This window comes from Primulina eburnea, chromosome 11 (genome assembly GCF_022965805.1).
Source record: "Primulina eburnea isolate SZY01 chromosome 11, ASM2296580v1, whole genome shotgun sequence".
Lineage (NCBI taxonomy): Eukaryota > Viridiplantae > Streptophyta > Magnoliopsida > Lamiales > Gesneriaceae > Primulina > Primulina eburnea.
The window spans coordinates 34,845,630-34,867,824 of NC_133111.1; the positions used below are offsets into that span (position 1 = coordinate 34,845,630).

The 22,195-nt window shown below is 39.7% G+C and overlaps 2 protein-coding genes across 2 annotated transcripts; one reads left to right on the forward strand and one right to left on the reverse strand.

The window, feature by feature from the left end:
- Positions 1-2,158: 2,158 nt before the first annotated feature.
- On the forward strand, positions 2,159-2,885 carry LOC140805564 (uncharacterized). Its single transcript, XM_073161828.1, has 2 exons — positions 2,159-2,555; positions 2,611-2,885. Exons 1-2 carry the CDS (start codon positions 2,159-2,161, stop codon positions 2,883-2,885), a joined length of 672 nt encoding a protein of 223 aa, XP_073017929.1.
- Positions 2,886-17,775: 14,890 nt separating this feature from the next.
- On the reverse strand, positions 17,776-18,861 carry LOC140805565 (uncharacterized). The gene has a single exon (XM_073161830.1). It carries the CDS (start codon positions 18,859-18,861, stop codon positions 17,776-17,778), a length of 1,086 nt encoding a protein of 361 aa, XP_073017931.1.
- Between the last annotated feature and the right edge of the window lie 3,334 nt (positions 18,862-22,195).

Here is a 22,195-nt window from a genome sequence, read left to right on the forward strand (position 1 = left end):
CATGATATTCAAGCTCATGGCCCATCTTGAAAGTCTATAAATAGAAACTATCTCTCCATTTTAGGGGGACATTCACATTATCTCATTCTATGTTCCAAAAGTCTCTAGCTTTTATGAGTACATATTTGAGGCGTTTGCTAACATAAGTGTTGGAGGATTTTTCGCTGGGTATCTCCTGACACCTCTAACCTCATATCGTGGCATAAGTGGCGACCCCGAGAGTTACTGGTGTGGACGCAAAAGTAGTGGATATTCTCTCATAATAACGTGTTCACCCAGACTGATTGGTCACCCGAATTTTGTGCTTCATCAGTTTGGCGTCGTCTGTGGGAACCGTGCCACATGATCACTGAGAATGCAAACACGGTCGCGTACGACTCATGATGCCCAAGAGGAGCATGGACGCCCTCCTCCATCTCGCTCGCAGCATGAGGAGTTCTTGATAATGTCCGAGGTTCTGAAGGTACTGATGGACGAAGCAGCATCTCGGGCTGCAGCCGAAGCCGTGGCGCAATACCTCGCAACTCGACAGCAGGACAGGAAGAACAAGGAAGTGCACGGCAAAGGAGCCCATTCATATCAGAGAGAATCTTGCGAGAAAGAGAGGTATTCAGGACCAACGACGTGCCACCGACAAACCTAAAGAAGGGGACTGCACTTCAAGATGATGAGGCTCACAGCCATGCACCTCTTTTTCCTTTCAGAAACTCCACGCCAAGAAAGAAGAAGAGGGTGCATTGGCAATTTTACCAGCACGGCGTAGCCCTTTCACCACAGCCGTACTAGCGGAAATGCTGCCGGTTGGATTAAAGATAGCAAACCTACCTGAGTATAAGGAGAAGGGGATCCACGAGATCACCTCGACAAATTTTATGCAAAGGCGGACCTTTATGACATCAGCGACGTTGCTTACTATAAAATCTTTCGAACTACCCTATCAGGACAAGCCCTCACTTGGTTCAACAAGCTAACCCTGGGGACAGTAGGCAGCCTGGAGGAACTCACCAGACGTTTTCTTCAACAATTATTCATTAATAGGAAGTATCCCAAAACAACATCTTATTTGTTCACCATAGTCCAAAAAGAGGGAGAGAGCCCGAAGAGTTCGTACAACGATTCACTCAGGCCGTTCATGAGGTCCCGCATGTCAAGCACGATTTAGTAGCAGGAATCATGCAACAGGACCTCCGTCATCGGAGATTCAAAGAGTCAATAGAGGGAAAACCCCCGAATACTTTGGAAGAATTACTTGAAAGAGCAGAAAAGTACATTGCATCGGAAAAGCTGTAGAACCTCGTTATCTTATGAAAAGAAAGAGAGAGGATGAGAAATTCGGAATCAAGAAAGAAGAAAGACGGGTAACTCAAATCCCTCATCTCCAACATATCCCGCTAAACTCACGCTTGACGGACATATTAGTGGTAGCCGAGAAGCAAGGTCTTTTGCAACCTCCTCGCCCTATGAAAGAGAATTCGAAAAGACAGCAATCTGACAAATACTGTCGTTTTCACAAGGACAAAGGTCATGCCACAGAAGACTGTTTTGTCCTGCGAGTAGAAATAGAGAAACTCATCAAGCGAGGATACTTGGGCAGTTTCGTGGATAAGTCACGAAATCAGCAGGACAATAAGCACCCAGAGTCCCAACACAAGCCCAACCCTCTGAGAGGACACAACGACCAAGGGAAACTACCCGAAAGGATAGAGGAGAACCTGCCTACTGGAGGAATCAACACAGTAATTTCTAGAGGCCCGGCGTGTGGGGATTCAAACAGGGCAAGAAAAACCTTGATTCGCGCAGCATTGCAAGAACTTCCATCTACGATTAGTACCAAATCACACAATTTACTCAAGGTAGTCCAGTCAAAGGAAGATATTGTGTTCGGTGACAGTGACCTGGAGTTCCCTCGTGAGGAACACAATGATGCCCTAGTCATCTCCACCACCATTTCCAATTTCTGGGTGAAAAAGATACTAGTGGATTCAGAAGTTTTGCAGAAATCATTTTTTATAGCGCCTTTATAAAACTAGGAATTGACAATGCCCTACTAGCTCCGGTAAACACCCCTCTGGTTGGATTTGAGGGGGAGGTAGTTGAGGCATTGGGAGATGTTATCCTTCCCCTTTCCTTGAGGTCTTACCCACTAAGGGCCACAAAGATGGTAAGGTTTCTCATAGTGAAGTCTCCGTCAGCATACAACATTATTTTGGGACGACCTAGCTTAAATTTGTTTCAGGCGATAGGCTCTACGTATCAAATGAAACTTATGTTCGCCACACCCAAAGGAATAGGGGAGGCCACCGGTGATAGCCTATTGGCGAGAGAATGTCATGCCATCACCTTACAGGGGACAACAAATCACCGAAAGAGGCAGGTTGCCCCAAAGGACTCATCACACAGAAGTAAGCAGAACTTGGAGCATCATTCGGACAACAGCAAGGTCCATGTTGTTGAAAACGAATCAGAAAGAGACGAGAAACTTAAAGCCGCTGAAATACTAAAGAGTATAGAAGTGATAACAGGAAATTCCGGGAGCAAGGTCAAGGTTGGAACATGTATACCATCTAATTTAGAAGAACCCCTGACAAGCTTTTCTGATAAATAATGCAGATGTGTTTGCCTGGAAAGATGAAGCATTGCTCGGAATACCACAGGAGTATGCGCTCCACAATCTCAAAGCAGATCCAAGGATAAAACCAATTAAGCAAAAGAAAAGAACGTTCGGTCTCGATAAGAGCAAACATATCAGTGAAGAAGTAGAGGAGCTATTAACATCCAAGTATATCCGCCCAGTCATGTACCCAGAGTGGTTGTCAAATGTCGTGCTCATTCCGAAGCCGGGCAACAAGTGGCGTTTGTACATAGATTTCACTGATCTGAATTAAGCATGCCCTATGGTTCCTTTCCCGTTGCCAAGGATTGATTCATTGGTCGACTCCACCGTCGGGTGTGAAATGCTCAGCTTCTTTGATGCATATCAAGGCTACAATCAGATTCTTCTAGCACTCGAAGATAAGGAAAAAACAAGCTTGTAACTGATCAAGGGATTTACTGTTTCGAGGTGATTCCGTTCGGATTAAAGAACGCGGAGGCAACTTACCAACGGTTGGTAAACAAGATGTTTGAAAAAACAATCGGGCACAACATGGAATTATATATAGACGACATGCTTGTCAAGAACATACAGGCTTCTGAGCCACACCGAAGATCTCAAATAATTCTTTGGCATTCTGAGAAATATAAAATGAAGTTAAACCCCGAAAAGTGCACATTCGGGGCGGAGGAGGGAAATTCCTATGTTATATGGTCTCAGTTAGAGGGATAGAAGCTAATCCCGAGAAGATCAATGCAGTTTTGAACATGTCTCCTCCGAAGACGTTGAAAGGAATACAAGAGTTAACAGGACGGATCGCCGCTCTTAATCGATTCATTTCTCGGTCTGCAGATAAAGGCCTGCCATTCTTCAAAGTGCTTAGACAAGGAAGTAGATTCAAATGGACGGACGAGTGTCAGCAAGCCTTCAACAGCTTGAAAAAGTGCTTGACCACACCACCCTTACTTGTAAAACCGTATGAAGAAGATATGTTCCTTTATCTAGCAGTCTCAGCCGAAGAAGGCAGCGCAGTGCTAACCTTAGAAGAAGGGCGCAAGCATAAGCTTAATATATTACGTGAGCAAAACATTGCAGGGAGCAGAACTTCGGTACACCAATATTGAGAAACTGGCCCTGGCGCTAGTCACTACAGGAAGAAAACTACATCCTCACCTCCAATCACATCAGGTAGTAGTGTTGACCAACCATCCCTTGAAGAAGGTACTCTCCAGCCCTGAGGCATCCGGTAGGATGGTCAAATGGGCAGTGGAGTTGAGCGAGTACGACTTGAAGTACCAACCGCGCCTAGAGGTCAAGGCCCAAGTTCTGGCGGATTTCATAGTGGAAATGGAGATAATGAATGCAGAATATTCCAGCCCCGCTTGGACAATTTTTGTTGATGGATCTTCCTCCGCATCAAGAAGTGGAGCTGGGGTATTATTAGAAAATCCTCAAGGAGATAATTTTCAGTATTCCATAAGGATTCAATTTTCGACATCAAATAACGAAGAGAATACGAGCTATTATAGTAGGATTAAAGCTAGCTTTAGCCGCAGGATCAAGAAGGTTGATAGCGTACAGTGACTCCCAGCTTGTGGTTAACCAACTTCAAGGGAATTATGTGGCTAAGGAGGAGAATATGGCCAAATATGTGCTCCAAGTTAATGAGTTGCTCTCACGTCTAGAAAACTATGAGGTAAAGAAGGTACCCAGGGCACAGAATGAAGTAGCAGATAGGCTAGCCAAGATGGCGAGTTCTATAGCAAATATTGACAGTAGAAGGGTCAACTTTCTAACAATTACTAAGGAAGAGGTGGAGGGACCAACTCTTGACATTCTGTGAGATGGAGAGTGTGAACCAAGATGGAAAGATGAAATCATCAGTTTCCTGATGCAAGGACGCATACCGCAAGATCCCTCTAAAGCCCGAAATCTTCGGATAAGAGCCGCTAGATTTACAATAATAGATAATGAGTTGTACAAGAGAGGCTACTCCTTACCGTACTGGAGGTGTCTTGCTCCCAGTAATGCTAATTACGTACTTTGAGAGATTCACGAAGGAGTTTGTGGGAATCATTTAGAAGGGAGGGCATTAGCCGGAAAAGCTCTACGACAAGGATATTTCTGGCCTACAATGAGGCGTGACACAAAAAATTTGGTAAGACACTGTCATGCATGTCAAGAGCACGCAAATATCAATCATCAGTCAGCTACGCTCTTACAACCCTTGGAGAGCCCCTTGCCTTTCGTGCAATGGGGAATGGATATCGTGAGACCATTTCCAATAGCTTCTGGGCAGAGAAAGTTCCTTCTCGTTGCCGTCGATTACTTCACGAAGTGGGTAGAAGCTGAACCTTTAGCTAAGATAGCTGAAAGAGATATAATAAACTTTGTGTTAAAAAATATAATCTCTAGGTTTGGAATACCACAAGCCTTTGTCTCGGATAATGGAGCACAATTCTCAGGTTCTAAGTTAAGAAAGTGGTGTAAGGGGTTTTCCATCAAGCAATTCTTCACTTCCGTAGGAAACCCCCAAGTAAATGGACAAACTAAAGTTACAAATCGTACTATCTTGCAGCACCTCAAAACCCTATTAGGGGCAGCCAGAGGCAAATGGGTGGATTAACTGCCGAGTGCCCTCTGGGCTTATATGACTACCTCACGCACCTCTACCGGAGAATAACCATTCAATTTGGTTTATGGGGCAGAAGCAGTGGCTCTCGTAGAAATAGGAGAACCTTCCATGAGAGTCCAGAACTATACTCTGGCGGATAATGAAAAAGCAATGAGGTTATCTTTGGATCTTGTGGACGAGCTTAGGGAAGAAGCATCGCTCCGTGCAGAAATTTGCAGAGCGTAAATGGCCAGAGCGTACAATAACAGATTTAAGCATAGGTCATTTCAAGTAGGGGAATTAGTCTTGAAGAGGGCAGAAATCTTGCGACAGGTAGGTAAACTTGATCCGAAATGGGAAGGCCCATACAAAGTGATTGAGATAATCAAAGGAGGATCATATCGTCTTCAGCAACCAAATGGGAAGAACTTAAATGCAATGAATAACAATCTGTAAACAAGGCATAATCATCTCAAAAGATTTGAATACAAGTCTATAAACGAATCACAATCATATTACAAGATAAACAATAAATCTAGTATGTGATTTTGGTTGGGAAACTCAAATTGGATCTAATTTGAGTCATGTCTCCCCAAACAAAACATGCATTATACCTTTTGTTGCTAAACCTTTATCGATGTCGAGTTCTCGATGTCGAAGTGAGGTATGATATATCTGAAATGGCAATGTTCAATATACATTCTATTAATTCCTAATTCAATTCAATACATTTACAAATCATTTGTACATCTAAATACAATTGACGGCATAACGGTGTAATTTCTTGATACCACTCAATCCAATTCTCAACATATATCAATATCTACTTTCCACAATCAATAATCAACCTCATATACTCTCAAAAATCTGCATAACTCAACACTACACATGCTGAAAAATCATAACGATTGAGTTCGATATCATTTCTTTGTTCCGGTTTCAAATCTACAATCACCAACTTAACAAGAACACATAATCTAGTGTAATTCATAATTTCCCCAATCACCATTTCTCAAATCATACAGGAATTGAAGGAAACTTATATCACTTTGAAGCTCTTGATGCAAAGATCAATAATCTAAGCTCGGATTTAAAATCGATTGATGGAATCTTGCAAAACTATAATTTAAGAGCATAAGAATTGAAGCTTTCTCTCTGGAGTTCCCTCGGTGCTTGCTACTGAAATGGAAGGAAATGAAGCCACATACACTTATATTGCATGGCAAGGAACAAGTGTCTTTATTTTTCAAGTGGCACGCATGACCGCGGGTGCGGTGGCATCTTCAGCGCGGGTGCGCCATGCTTCGGCACCACTTTCATTTTCACAAAATAGCGACCGCGGGTGCGGTCACACCAACCCGGGTGCGGTCCTTCTCGTACCGCGGGTGCGGTCTTGATTTTGCAAAACTTGCCACCCTACTGGTCATGCACCGCGGGTGCGGTCCTTCTAGCACCGCGGGTGCGGTATTGCCTCGAATAAAAACTCTCATTTTCTGCCCATGCACCGCGGGGGCTGTAGGAAATGCAGTGCAGGTGTGGTATGGCTTCGGCCATTCCTTCAAAATTCTAGGTTTCATGCCAAACTTCTTCATTTCCCACATCTGATCTCTATATACAATATTCATAACATATCTATTAATTCAAAAATGTCAATCAGTGTTCCGGGCATTATATTTCTCCCCCTCTTAGAAATGAGTTCGCCCTCGAACTCGCAGGCAACCTATCAAATCATACATGAAAAGTAATATAATCAAGACTGAAAAATTACTTACATCATGTGAATAACTCGGGATGTCTCTGTCTCATATCTGCTTCTGTTTCCCAAGTCGCTTCTTCGATGCCATGTCGACTCCATTGGACTTTCACTAATGGAATAGTCTTCTTTCTGAGCTTCTTTTCTTTCCGATCAAGAATTTGTATCGGTTGCTCAACATAGCTCAAGGTCTGATCAAGCTCCGCTTCGTCAGGGTGAATGACATGAGAAATATCTGGTATATATCTACGCAACATCGACACATGAAAAACGTCGTGTATACCAGATAAAGAAGGAGGAAGAGCAAGTCTGTAAGCTCGATTGCCAATTTTTTCAAGAATTTCGTACGGACCAATGTATCGAGGAGACAATTTCCCGCGTTTGCCAAATCTGACAACGCCTCTGAAAGGGAAATTTTCAAGAATACTCTATCTCCTTGTTCGAATACCAATGGTCTACGTCTGATAATGGCATACTTGGCTTGTCTATCCTGTGCTATCCTCATTCTTTTCTGAATAATCTTCACCTTCTCAGTCATGTCGCGAATCATATCCGGCCCAAGTTCTGGTACCTCTGAGATGTTATCCCAGTACAGCGGAGATCTGCACTTCTTGCCATATAAAGCTTCAAACGGTGCCATCTCAATGCTCTTCTGATAGCTGTTATTGTTAGAGAATTCACAAAGAGGTAGAGAATCTTGCTAACTAGTGCCAAAATCTATCACTACGGCTCTCAACATATCCTCTAATGTTTGGATAGTCCGCTCTGACTGTCCGTCTGTCTGAGGATGATAAGCAGTACTTAGGTGTAATGTCGTACCTAAATCCTGCTGTAAACTGTGCCAAAAGTGTGAAGTGAATCGTGGATCACGATCTGATACGATAGACTTCGGCACACCATGTAATCTGACTACCTCTCGGACATATATCTCCTGCCATCTGATCATGTCGATAAGTCATTCTGTACGGAATAAAACAAGCTGATTTGGTGAGTCTGTCAATAATGACCCAAATCGCATCACAACCTCTAGATGATCGAGGTAACTTCGTCACGAAATCCATGAAATGTGATCCCATTTTCATTCTGGAATCGACATACTCTGAAGTAACCCTTCGGGCTTTTTCCTCTCGGCTTTCACCTGTTGGCACTTCAAGCACTTAGACACAGATTCTGTAATATCTGATTTCATTTGTTTCCACCAGAACTGTGTCTTCAAGTCATTGTACATTTTCCTGCCACCAGGATGAATGCTAAACCGACTACAGTGCGCTTCTGATAAAATCTGTTGTTTCAAATCTGAAACATCTGGCACTACAAGACGGTTATTTACATACAGTATATGATCACGTACCTGATATTCTGACAAATGCCCTGATCTGACCATATGAATTGATCTCTGCACATTCTGATCCATTCTTTGGGCTTCTTTAATCTTCAAAATCAAATCAGGTTCAACGTGAATGATAGCAAGTCGTAGTGGCCTACTCTTTATATCAAATTCTAATCCAGACAAACAGCAATTTTCAACTAACTTTGTTACACCTATCGTCGATAAGGATAAGGAACAAACCTTTCGACTCAAAGCGTCCGCTGCTACATTTGACTTCCCTGGATAGTATTTGATTTCGCAATCAAAGTCTTTCAGTAGATCAAGCCATCTACGCTGCCGTATATTCAGTTCTGATTGAGAAATTAGATACTTCAGGCTCTTGTGATCGGAGTAAATCTCAAATTTCTCGCCGTAGAGATAAGGACGCCATATCTTTAATGCAAATACGATAGCCTGCCAATTCGAGATCATGAATGGGGTATCGAATCTCATGTGGCTTCAATTGTCTCGAGGCGTATGCGACCACATGACCTCGCTGCATAAGAACACATCCCAACCCTCGGTGAGAGGCATCACAATATACAACGAAATCACCCGTACCTGAAGGTATCGTCAGTACTGGAGCACTGGTCAGCTTCTTCTTCAATTCCACAAAGCTAGATTCACAATCCTCCGACCATATAAATGGCGCATTCTTTTGTGTCAACCGGGTAATTGGCTTTGCATTACTGGAGAAATCTTTGATGAATTGTCTATAGTATCCTGCTAAACCCATAAAACTGCGTATCTGTGGCACAGAAGTCGGTCTCGGCCAACTGATCACATCTTCCACTTTACTCGGATCTACAGCAATACCATCTCCAGATATAATATGACCCAAGAAGACAACCTGTCTCAGCCAAAATTCGCACTTTGACAACTTAGCGTATAACCTCTCATTTCTCAGTGTTTGCAATACAATTCTCAAATGATTGGCATGCTCAGTCAAATTCTTAGAATACACCAAAATATCATCAATAAACACAATAATAAACTCATCCAAGTACCTCTGAAAGATTCGGTTCATCAACCCCATGAATACCGCTGGAGTATTCGTCAAACCAAAAGGCATGACAATAAATTCGTAATGTCCATACCTGGTTCGAAATGCTGTCTTCGGTATGTCTACATCTCGAACTCTAAGCTGATGATATCCATATCGCAAATCAATTTTGGAATAGATAGAGGATCCCTGCAACTGATCAAATAAATCATCTATCCTAGGCAAAGGATACTTGTTCTTTATTGTTGCTTTGTTCAGTTGCCGATAATCTATATACAACCTCATTGAACCGTCTTTCTTTCGTACAAATAGCACTGGTGCACTCCAAAGTAGATACACTGGGTCTGATATACCCCTTGGCTAGCAGATCTTCTAACTGTGCTTTCAACTCCTTCAGTTCAACAGGCGCCATTCTATACGGAGCTCTCGAAATAGGAGTGGTACCTGGAACAAGATCAATACTAAAATCTACCTCTCGCACTGGAGGTAACCCTGGGATCTCATCTGGAAATACATCTGCAAACTCCCGTACTACTGGCAAATCTGCCAATGTCGGGCTCGATTTCTGTACATCTACAGCATACACAAGGAACCCTTCTGCTCCTCTCTGTAAAAATCTATTCATAGTCAAAGCCGATATCAAGGGAATCCGAGATCTGGAACCCTTACCGTAGAATTTCCACTCTTCTGTCATTTCGGGTCTGAATTTGACAATCTTGTGGAAACAGTCCACGGTGGCTCTGTACTTAGTTAACATGTCAATCCCAACAATGCAATCAAAATCAGCTAACCCAAGTACTATGCAATCTAGATCAATTTCATGACCCTCGAACTGTAAGATGCAATGTCTAACCGTAGTCACAGCTATCAAACCACTTCCTAACGGAGAAGTAATAAACACTACATCCAATAATGACTCAACATGGCAAGGAATGCAATAATGCAAACCAGTTCTGAGATGAATGTATGCGATGCACCAGTATCTATCAGTATATAAGCAGGATAACCGCAAAGAGAACAGTTACCTGTGATGACATCGTCTGGTGCATCTTAGGCTTGCTCTTCAGTCAACGCAAACACTTGCGCCTGTTGTCCATGAGGCTGGCTTCCGGTCTGGCTACCTCTGGCTCGAGGACTGGGTCTGTGGAGGAGTAGGCTGAAAGGAGTGAACAGATGAAGCTTGCCTCTCAGGCTGAGTCACTGATGCAGATGACCCTGCACCCTGAAATCTCGGTACACCACTCCTCTGAGGACAGACTTTGGCGAAATGTCCTTGTTGTCTACATATGTTGCATCTCCCCTGTCACTCCCTAACACTGCTCTGTGGCATGTCGGCCTCTACAAGAACTGCAATATACACCCGTGTACCTTGTACTCTGCTCAAAACCACTCTGTCTTGATCCACTGGAGCTCGACGAACTGCTCCCGGGTCTTTTAAACTGCTTCCCTTTCGCTTTCAGCTGATCCTTTCGCCCACTACTGCTACCACCACTCTCAATTCTGGGACGAAGTTGCACTGCAGGTTGTGGCGGTCTCGGAATCGGAGCAACATACGGAACACTCCGTTGCCTAAGCAATCCTGCTTCTGCTCCTTTGGCACAGTTCAATGCATCGGCGAAGTTGTTGGGTCTCCCAGTATTTACCAATGTAAAGATATCGGGATTTAAGCCGTTTATAAACTGATCTACCACGGCCTCATCATTACCTAAAACATGTGGTGCAAATCGAAGCAAGGAAGAAAACTTAGCGACGTATTCTTCAATGTTCAATTGCCCTTGCCTCAGATTTGCAAACTCAGCGCCTTTATCTTTACGGTAGGATACAGGAAAGAATCGCTGATAGAACTTTGTCTTGAACACTTTCCATGTAATCTCTGTGCCACGCTGCTCGAATGCTCTTTGATATCAACCACCAATTCTTAGCCACATCTTGCAGTTGATGGCTAATGAGTTTCACTCGTTTCTCATCACTGTATTCTAGAGACTCGAATAACATCTCGATATTCTCCAACCAGCTTTCACATTTGATTGCTGTTTTCTGTACCCCTTAAGGTAGGTGGTCTGAAAGACTGGAATCGTTTTAACAGAGTCTCCATAGGTGTAGCAGTAACATCCATCGGATCCCCGGATGTGCTACCCTGTTCTGGTGATGTTGGTCGCAAAGGCACGACTGCTCTTCTAGGAGGCATGTATATGCTATTCAACAGATTAGTATATCATCTATACAAACTGTCTCAGCCCTCCTCTGATCATTTACCTCTGATCCAGAATCGGTTCTGATTCAGTCAATTACATGATGTAATCACAACAGATAACACACAACATGTAATAGGAAAAACAATAAATCATGCTAGCACATCATAAAGCAAGGAAGAAGACTCAATCTACCCAGCTCATTCTATCTTATCTCAATCTAAAGGATCTATGGCTCTGATACCACCTGTTGTGGGGACCCGGGCTCTAACTCATTTCCTTGGGATTAAATGGATCTTTATTATAAAAAGTGGGTCAAATTTTTTGCTTTTAACATTACATCAAATGTTAATAAAACTAAACACAACACATACTTCTACTTTATTTCATCAAATGTAAATACAAGTCTTGTTATTATACATTCGTACAAACTAGTGTTTAAAACAAACTACTATCTACAAGTAGTATAAAGCTAGTAAAAATCACTAGTCCTCTGCTGCGCCCGAAGTCACCACGCTATCACGATCTCATCTATGTCTCGACCCAGATCCTGCCCCACCTGTTGTTATGCACACATACAGACATAACAACAGCCGGAAAACTCCGGTGAGAACAAATCCCAGTATAAACATGTATACATGCATGTAACAATCTAAATCATGAAACATGCTATTATGAATGTCATCAACATAAGTATGCAATGCGAATCTAATCATGTCTAGACTCGACTCAACTATAACTCTAGGAATCCCAGTGTGAATAAGACGTCAATGGCTGCCACCTACCCTCTCAATCGGGGTGACTGTACGTCTTATTCCTAGACTTCGGTCTGATCTGTATCGACGTCTACAATAGGAGAGATGATCTTCCCCTAAGCTGCGATATCACCAAACGTCTAGAAGTCTGACTGTTCTGTCAAGACTCTTCTTTCTTAAGTGCAATGAATAACAATCTGTAAACAAGGCATAATCATCTCAAAAGATTTGAATACAAGTCTATAAACGAATCACAATCATATTACAAGATAAACAATAAATCTAGTATGTGATTTTGGTTGGGAAACTCAAATTTTATCTAATTTGAGTCATGTCTCCCCAAACAAAACATGCATTATACCTTTTGTTGCTAAACCTTTATCGATGTCGAGTTCTCGATGTCGAAGTGAGGTATGATGAATCTGAAATGGCAATGTTCAATATACATTTTATTAATTCCTAATTCAATTCAATACATTTACAAATCATTTGTACATCTAAATACAATTGATGGCATAACGGTGTAATTTCTTGATACCACTCAATCCAATTCTCAACATATATCAATATCTACTTTCCACAATCAATAATCAACCTCATATACTCTCAAAAATCTGCATAACTCAACACTACACATGCTGAAAAATCATAACGATTGAGTTCGATATCATTTCTTTGTTCCGGTTTCAAATCTACAATCACCAACTTAACAAGACACATAATCTAGTGTAATTCATAATTTCCCCAATCACCATTTCTCAAATCATGCAGGAATTGAAGGAAACTTACATCACTTTGAAGCTCTTGATGCAAAGATCAATAATCTAAGCTCGGATTTAAAATCGATTGATGGAATCTTGCAAAACTATAATTTAAGAGCATAAGAATTGAAGCTCTCTCTCTGGAGTTCCCTCGGTGCTTGCTACTGAAATGGAAGGAAATGAAGCCACATACACTTATATTGCATGGCAAGGAACAAGTGTCTTTATTTTTCAAGTGGCACGCATGACCGCGGGTGCGGTGGCATCTTCAGCGCGGGTGCGCTCATGCTTCGGCACCACTTTCATTTTCACAAAATAGCGACCGCGGGTGCGGTACATATCAGACCGCGGGTGCGGTCACACCAACCCGGGTGCGGTCCTTCTCGCACCGCGGGTGCGGTCTTGATTTTGCAAAACTTGCCACCCTACTGGTCATGCACCGCGGGTGCGGTATTGCCTCGAATAAAAACTCTCATTTTCTTCCCATGCACCGCGGGGGCGGTAGGAAATGCAGTGCAGGTGCGGTATGGCTTCGGCCATTCCTTCAAAATTCTAGGTTTCATGCCAAACTTCTTCATTTCCCAGATCTGATCTCTATATACAATATTCATAACATATCTATTAATTCAAAAATGTCAATCAGTGTTCCGGGCATTACACACCCAAGCATAAGAGACTTGGCCAGCCAAGTGGGAAATTGCTCAGAAACTGTAAGAGGTCACCAAAATAGAGTCTCGGGATACCTACACCTCATCACTAGGGTAAGTATTTCCCGTCGAGACCATAAAGACTTAATTATGCCTAAATTCATATTCATCCAAGCAATAAGCATAAAGTACGACCGATAGAAAACATAAAATAATGCCCAGGTGACATAGTAATCAAAATAAACCACGACTGAATGAAATAGTTGCGCAAAAAGGTGATTTCAGATTAAAGTTCGGCCAAGTCTAGTGGCAGAGCAACAACTCGTACTACTTATATAAAAAAACAAGAAATAACATAGCTCACGAAAAGAAAAAATCATCCATTCTCAATAGATTCATCGGCAGGGAGCAAGTGCAGCGCACCAATGACCTCGCAGTCAGAGTCCCCTGCTGGGGGAAACTCTAGGAGAGGGTCAACCTGAGCGGTGTCATCCAACTTTGGCACATGAGGTGAAATCTTCATAACCACCTCCTCAGGAACCAAGCCTGTCAAACGGAGCTGGCGACGACAGTCTCGCTCCATCTCATCATGGAGACCACAAGCGTGACTGTAAACCTCTTCAGCATGGGCCGGAGAAGCACGAAAGGCTGCTAGTGCTTTCTCCTCAACACCCGTCACAAAAGACATCCCCGTCTTAGAAGCCAAGAACATCCCGCCAGTCTTCACCTCGGTATGGTGCTTATCAAAGAGAGAACCAAGCTCTTTACGCAGTTCCTCATCATCTCTGGTCTTTTCTTCACATTTCTTTGTCAATCAAGAAAGATCATCTTGGAACTTCATGTTCTCCGATCAAAGGCGTTCATTTTCTTCCTTTAATTGGGAAAGCTCTCGGTAAAATCAAGCCTCCTCAGATCGACCTCTCTCCTCTCGAGCCTGGTAAGCATAGGCCAGAGAAACAGCCTGAGAAGAAAGAAACAATTGGTTGCATCACATAAACATCCCTGCAGACAAGGCAATGAGGGAAGAGGAAAGCACCTAGACAAACTATCAAGGCGAGAGAGTGGGATAGAGCAGCGGGTGTTTGAGGGACCAGATGGGCCATGTCATAGTCGCATATCATTTCCTTCCCCTTTCTCCATCCCATACAAGATCGTCTATATCCCAAAAAGATCCCACTCTCTCTTTAGCATTAACTCCTTACAAGAATAGAGAGTTCTTCCAAGGGCCTCGAGAAGACGATATCGGATCTCCGCGACCTTTGGCGGGGTGGCCACTTAATCCTTCCTCTTGCCATCGTTGTGTCTTCTAGTACACTGGTCCTTTCTTTCATCAACATTAGCTCCAGGAGCATGGCTATCAATCGACATAGGATCAGGCCCCTGACGACCCTGAGAGCTAGACCTTTCTCCACAACCAGATTGGGGGTGTGACCCCGAGGTAGGGATAGAAGATCGAGGAGCGGGAGGGTAGCGCTGGTCATCAACTCTTTTATTCTCTCCAGTAGAATGAGGCCTCCCCATAGTGTCTTCGTGAGCTTGAAGGTTGGCCAAGTTCACGCGCAACCCTACAAGAAAAATAGGGGGCAATAAAGCATCAAAAGTCCATAAATCAAACGTAAAAGCTAAAAATAACAAACAGTCATATATAAAAATTATTATATGTAAGTTTGAGATTAACATCCATAGGTGTTGTTCGTGGTTTGCACCCAAGAAGGCCGGTGTCAGTTAGCAGCTGTAAAGCATAGTGGCATGGACAGATGTAAATTCCACGCTTTGATCTCACAGCTTCAATTCCAAGGAAGTATTTTAGATCACCTAAGTCTTTCAATTTGAACTGATCATTAAGGAGTATCTTTAAGGCCCTAACTTCTGCCTCATCGTTGGTGGCCATAACTACATCATCAACGTAGACCAACAATGCTATGAATGCATCTTTGTGAGTTCGAGTGAACAAAGTATGATCAGCTTGTGATTGGACAAAACCAATACGAACCAAAGTTGAGGAGAACTTGGTATACCATTGTCGCGATGCTTGTTCGAGGCCGTATAAGGACTTATGTAACTTGCACACAGCATGAGAAGGTAAGGACTCCCCCTTGACCTGATATCCAAGAGGTAAGGACATATATACCTCTTCAGAGAGATCACCATGCAAGAAGGCATTTTTCACATCCAATTGCATTAGGTGCCAACCATGTACAGCAGCTAAAGCTAACAAACATCGAACGGTGACAAGCTTGGCAATAGGGGAAAATGTCTCAAAGTATTCAATCCCTTCTTATTGAGTATATCATTTGGCCACCAAGCGAGCTTTATAGCATTCTAGAGTCCCATCAGCCAAGAATTTGGCTTTATATACCCACTTACAACCCACAACACTCTTCCCGGGTGGCAAAACAATGGTCCAAGTCCCATTGTGCTCCAAGGCTTGCAGTTCTTCTAACATGGCTTGAGGCCACTCCGGAAAAACAACAGCTTGAGAGTATGATTGAGGCTCATTAACATTAGATATATTGTTGACAAACATTCAATAAGAAGAAGATAATTTGTGGTCATGAAGTACATTCTTCAATGGATAGGCAGTAGAAGAAGGAATTGGAGAATTGACAGTGAAGCAATGATAATCTCGCAGATGAGATGGTTGAATTGAATGTCTACCGGAACGAGTAGAGGGAAGATGTTCACCACGTGGCAGAGGAAAGGTGGTTCAAGCTGAGTTGGCAAAACATTATCACAAAAGAAGTCATTATTGGGTAAGCTTTGACTCTCAAAAGGAATGACACACTCATGAAAAATGACATCACGAGATATGTATGTCTCATTTGTTTCTAGATTGAGGAGTTTATATGCATTATACCCAGAAGGATACCAAGGAAAACTGACTTTATGGCCCGAGGAGAAAATTTGGTGCATTGGCTCGAGAGTGTGGAACTATAACATAAACAACCAAAGGATTTGAGGTGTGTGTAATTTTGGAGTTTATGATACAACAACTCAAATGGAGATTTGTCATTCAAACGTGGAGAAGGAGTTCTGTTTATTAGATATGTTGCGATATTGATGCAATCGGCCCAATAGGATAAAGGAATGTTGGATTGAAACATCAAGGCACATGCAACATTCAGAAGATGTTGGTGCTTACGTTCCACAACAGAATTTTGCTCGGTACGTTCCACACAAGATTTATAGGAAATTATACCTTCTAACCTGAAGAACTCAGCAAAATTGAATTCATGGCCATTGTCTGATCGAACTGCCTTAGTTTTGGTTCCAAATTGAGTGGAAACCAATTTGCAAAAATCAGGAAAAATGGTTATCACGTCAGATTTTCTTTTCAATAAATGGATCTAGGTAAATCGTGAATGATCATCAACAATAGTGAGGAAGTACTTATATCCTTCGACACTTAATGGATCGAAGGGACCCCATATATCAATGTGAACTAAATCAAAGGAAGCATCACATATGGAATTATTTGAAAAGAATGACATTATCTTTTTCTTGGACAAATGACAAATGGAACAATCAAACAACTCATCATGTTGTAATGAATCAATACTTGAATTCTTTCCAATTACAGAGATTCTAGTAGAAGAAGGATGGCCCAAACGATAATTCCATAGTTTGTATTGAGTAAAGGAGACATTACAGACAGTTGGAGATAGGCTTGATGGATCTAGAACATATAGGTTGCCAACTCGTTTACCCGTCCCAATCATCTTTCCCTTGGTGAGAACCTGAATGTCAAAAGAATCAGAAGAAAAGGACACAGAACAATGCATATTTTTGTTTAATGCACTGATAGATATGAGATTAAAATGGAAAGCAGGGACACACAACACATCCTCAAGTATGAGGTCAGGAGACAGATGATCTGATCCAATATATGTTGCTGCTGTATTGGAGCTGTCTGGAAGAGTGACTTTAGAGGAAACAGGTGTCGATGTGTGATGCATGGATAATGAGCAACAAATGTGATGATTGGCACCAGTGTCTAACACCCAATGTGTATGAATGTTATAGATGAGATTGAGGCATTAAGGAAATGTACCACTGAAACAAGAAACTGAGGCCTCACAATTCTCATGCTACTGTGAATCTGAAGAAGGGCCACATCCAATTTGAAGTTGAGAACTCAAGAATGCAATGAGCTGTTTACAATGTTCTGGACTCAATGCATCTCCAGCATGGTTCACGGCCTTCTCAGGAAGATATTTTGCACCTCGAACTTGATTAACATGCATCTTAGTGTCAATCTGTTTAGTTTTGTGCCTCGGATGCCCCGGCGGGTATCCATGTATCTTATAACACTTATCCACAGTGTGACCTGGAATATTACAGTGAGAACACATAGGTCTATTATCAATTTTGTTACCTCGTCCGTCTTTACCATAGAAAGTGCCTTTGACAGAATCAATGTGAGGTGAATGAAAAGGCGTGGAGGATTTATTGATGGGTGAACTCAACACATCAGTGTTAATGGAGCGTTGTCTCTCCTCTTGCACGACTAATGAAAAAATCTCCGAGATGATAGGCAAAAGATCCATCATAAGAATTTGAGCTCGATTTTGAGCATAGGACTCATTCAACCCCATTAGGAATTGCATACTGCACTCCTGGTTGTGGTAATTGATCCAATCCTTTATAGCTCCACACTTACACACTGAAACTTTTTGAAATTCTTTCAGCTCGTCCCAAAGTGTTCTCATGCACGTGTAGTTTGTACTAACGTCCATAGAGCCTTGCTGCAATCCATTTAGCAATTTCTTTATGTGAAAGATGCGAGGAGCATTACTCTGTTGAAAGCGATCTCGCAGATCGATCCAGATCTCATGCGCCGTCGGGAAATACAACAGACTATCAGCAATTTCGCGATTAACAGAGTTCAAAATCCATGATATTACCATACTATTGCATCTCAACCAAGATCCGTACATAAGATCATCAGTAGGAGGTCGCGAGAATCTACCATCGACAAATCCAAGCTTATTTTTTGCTGTCAAAGCCATTGACATAGCACGATTCCAGGTATTATAATTCTTACCTGTAAGAGCATGGGACACCAGATTCAATCCTGGATGATCACCATTGTGCAAATAGAACGGGCTACTTGAATCTTCCATCGATGCTCGAGCAGCAGCTTGATTATTCGAAGCTTGACCACCTTTGGCCATGGAAGAATTTGGTGCGGATTAAAGCTCTGATACCATTTTAGATTTGTAATGAATTTGAATGAAACGAATTTTTCATAACCGTAATGCGGGAAAAATTACAAAGCTCAAGCTCCTAACTGGTATTTATACTAAGCGAAGTTAAGCAAGTAAAATGGGAAGAAGAAGGAAGAAAACGTGTTCAAAAAACGTATTTACAAAAACCCAATTCTAATAATATTTTATATCAAATTTAATTGACTTTCATGCATCGTGTGTAATTGTTATTAGTTAACTATTATTTGTAAGTAAAAATAGTGCCATTAATATCACAAAACTATTCTAAAATCTAATTATCAAATGATGAAAATTATAATTTACTTGGATTTTGGTATCATCCCCAAATTAAGTACAATTTTAATTATATGATCATCAAGTCAAAAGTTTGTTCATTACCCTTTATGGTTAGACATGATAATATGTAATAATTGCCTTCTCTCCTTTTTTGGGTTTTGCCGACCCTCTCCTTTCATTAATAATAATTTTAAAAAAAATACCAACTTTTTACTCACGATTCGATACACAACAAAAGGTAATCTAGTCGACAGTTAAAAGAATGAATTTATTTCGAATTATTGATAAATTAGTGTATAAATTATTGTTTATGACTTAATGAGATAAACTGATAACTCGGTATATTATCAAACCAAAAAATCAATTTTACGCTTAACCTAAATGGTTTTTAAGTTCAGTTATCATTAATAAATTAAATTAGATGCACACTTTTACTTTCAAGATTATTTAATTTATTTTATTGATTAATTTATAAAAAATTTATTTATTTATAAATTAAGTTATGATAAATTATAATAAATAAATATTAATTTATCAAAATTTTATTTATTTATAAATTAAGTTATGATACATTATAATAAATAAATACCTATCAATAGAACTCCGAATGTATTGTTTTCGGAAGATCAAAGTAAAATTAATAATCATTTTAATTTTTTGAAATCTGGTTCCGATCTATTACTTCGAGACAGAGTTCAACTTGAAATTCATAAATCGAGAATGAGCGAGATTTTTTATACACTAATGTATTGGTGCTTGGTCACCACAGTCGAAATGCCACAAAACTTATCATAATGTCTTAGTCAAATGCATAAATTTTCGGCCATTGAAGTTACATAAATCGGAAATGAGTGAATTTTTTTATGTACTGTCGTATCGGTGTTTTGACCGCCACACACTATTATAATTGTTTTTTCATGATCTATAACTTTTTTATTAAACACTTTCATGAATACAAACTGATGAATACCGGATTTTGAAAAACTAAAATGATACCGTTATCCGAAAACAATACATCTAAACTTTGGTGACATATTTTTTTTATCAATATGATAAAAAAATTCATTGTATATTTGAGTTGATAATTTTTAACAAATAAAATTTTAAAATAAAAATAATTTTTTTAAAAACTTAATCAATAAAATAAATTAAATAATTTTAAAAATAATAGTGTATTCCTCCTTGAACTTAAAAAAAAAATGTTAAGATTAAAACTGACTTTTGTGCTTTCATGTATTGCTTCGCGAATTTCTAAATATTTCATATACCAATTAAGTTATTTACATTTGTTCATGTATTAATTTACCAATTTATCATAGTTCGTATACCAAAATGATTTTTTACTCAATTGTTAAATACTTATATAAAACTTGACGTATGTGTGAAAAATAATACATAAATATTATGAAATTAATACTTGTGATACAAATTAAATTTGATTTAAAAATAAAATAAAATTATAGGGTATTTATAGGTTGAAAAAATTAAAGGTTTTTTTTTTTATGTGTGTGTGTATATATATATATATATATATATATATATATATATATATATAGAAAAAGATTATCATCAATCTTAACGGAAATATATATATATATATATATATATATATATATATATATAGAAAAAGATTATCAATCAATCTTAACGGAACAAAAAACGTTGGACAATCTAGCTATCTTATCTATCGTACATAATAATTACCCCTAGTAACATGTTACAGTCGAAATGACCATATAATTTCATAATCTAACCTTTTCCAAAATTTCTTACAGAAATAAATATAATTTTTAAATATTAAATATTCAATTATTTCCAATAAATCTTATGAAAAATAATCTATAAAAAAATTAAATTTTATAATCTCTAATTTTTTTAAAAAAAAAATCACGTAAACAAAAGTTTTGCACAAGATTACTGATCTGAGCGAGTTCACGTGAGAAAGCTAGTGGTGAACATGATTACAATATTTAGTTCGTGAAAGATGATTGCATGCAATATTCGAGCTGTCCAAGCTTGGATTGAAGGAGTAGGTGAATTTATATTTTAAATATTTGATTTTAATTTGCGCAAATTTTCTGAATATCAAGTTAATTTATATGGAAAAATTTTCAACTTCAATTTTTTTTAATATTTTTTAAAAAAGTAAAACATGCATTTTTTGGAGTAATTTTAAATACATTTTTTGAAATGAAATCCTTTAATCATTATTAGGTCGCGCCTGAACTTGTGGATTTCAAATTCTCTGACTCATAATCTTTGTACAATTTTAGCAAAACATTTAGCTAGTAATTTTCAAATTCCACATTTCCCTCTTAATCAAATTATATATGAAATGACCACAAACTATGTATTATTTCAAATCATTATTTTTTAAAAGTTAAAAATTACAAATTGAATATTAATTCTAAAAATAAAAAATTTAAGCCACGATTAAATCTAACTCATTAGCATGTGCTACATGACTACTACTATTTGATTATATTAAAGATAAATTTTGAGAAAAAAATTTCAAATAATTACTGGTCATTCATTTTATTACCTTACCATAAATAACGGCAATTCGAGCCATAGGGCACTATAGAATTCTCACTATTTGTTTATGATGAGATAATTACATTAAAATTTATGTTAGGTTAAACGATGAGGTGTAACCTCTTGGAAGTTTTCACAGGTCAAGTTGTTCACGTTGTGCTGTTTGATCTGGTTGATTAGGTGGACCGTAAAAATTGATACAAGATATTAACAGGTAATACTGTTTTTGCTGAGAACAAGGTTGGTGGTAGGCCGTAGGAGAATGATAAAATTGATCTCTAAGATATATATGACAACACTAACATATAAACACGCACTTCTTCAGACTCGTGCGTCTAACAACCTGACTCATTAGCACCCAAATAAGTATACTATACGCTGCAACGAGTATAAAGAAATAAAATTACATCTTAGCTAACAACTATAGGTTCTGACCTAGTAATAAATGCTCGATCATAACAACATCTAA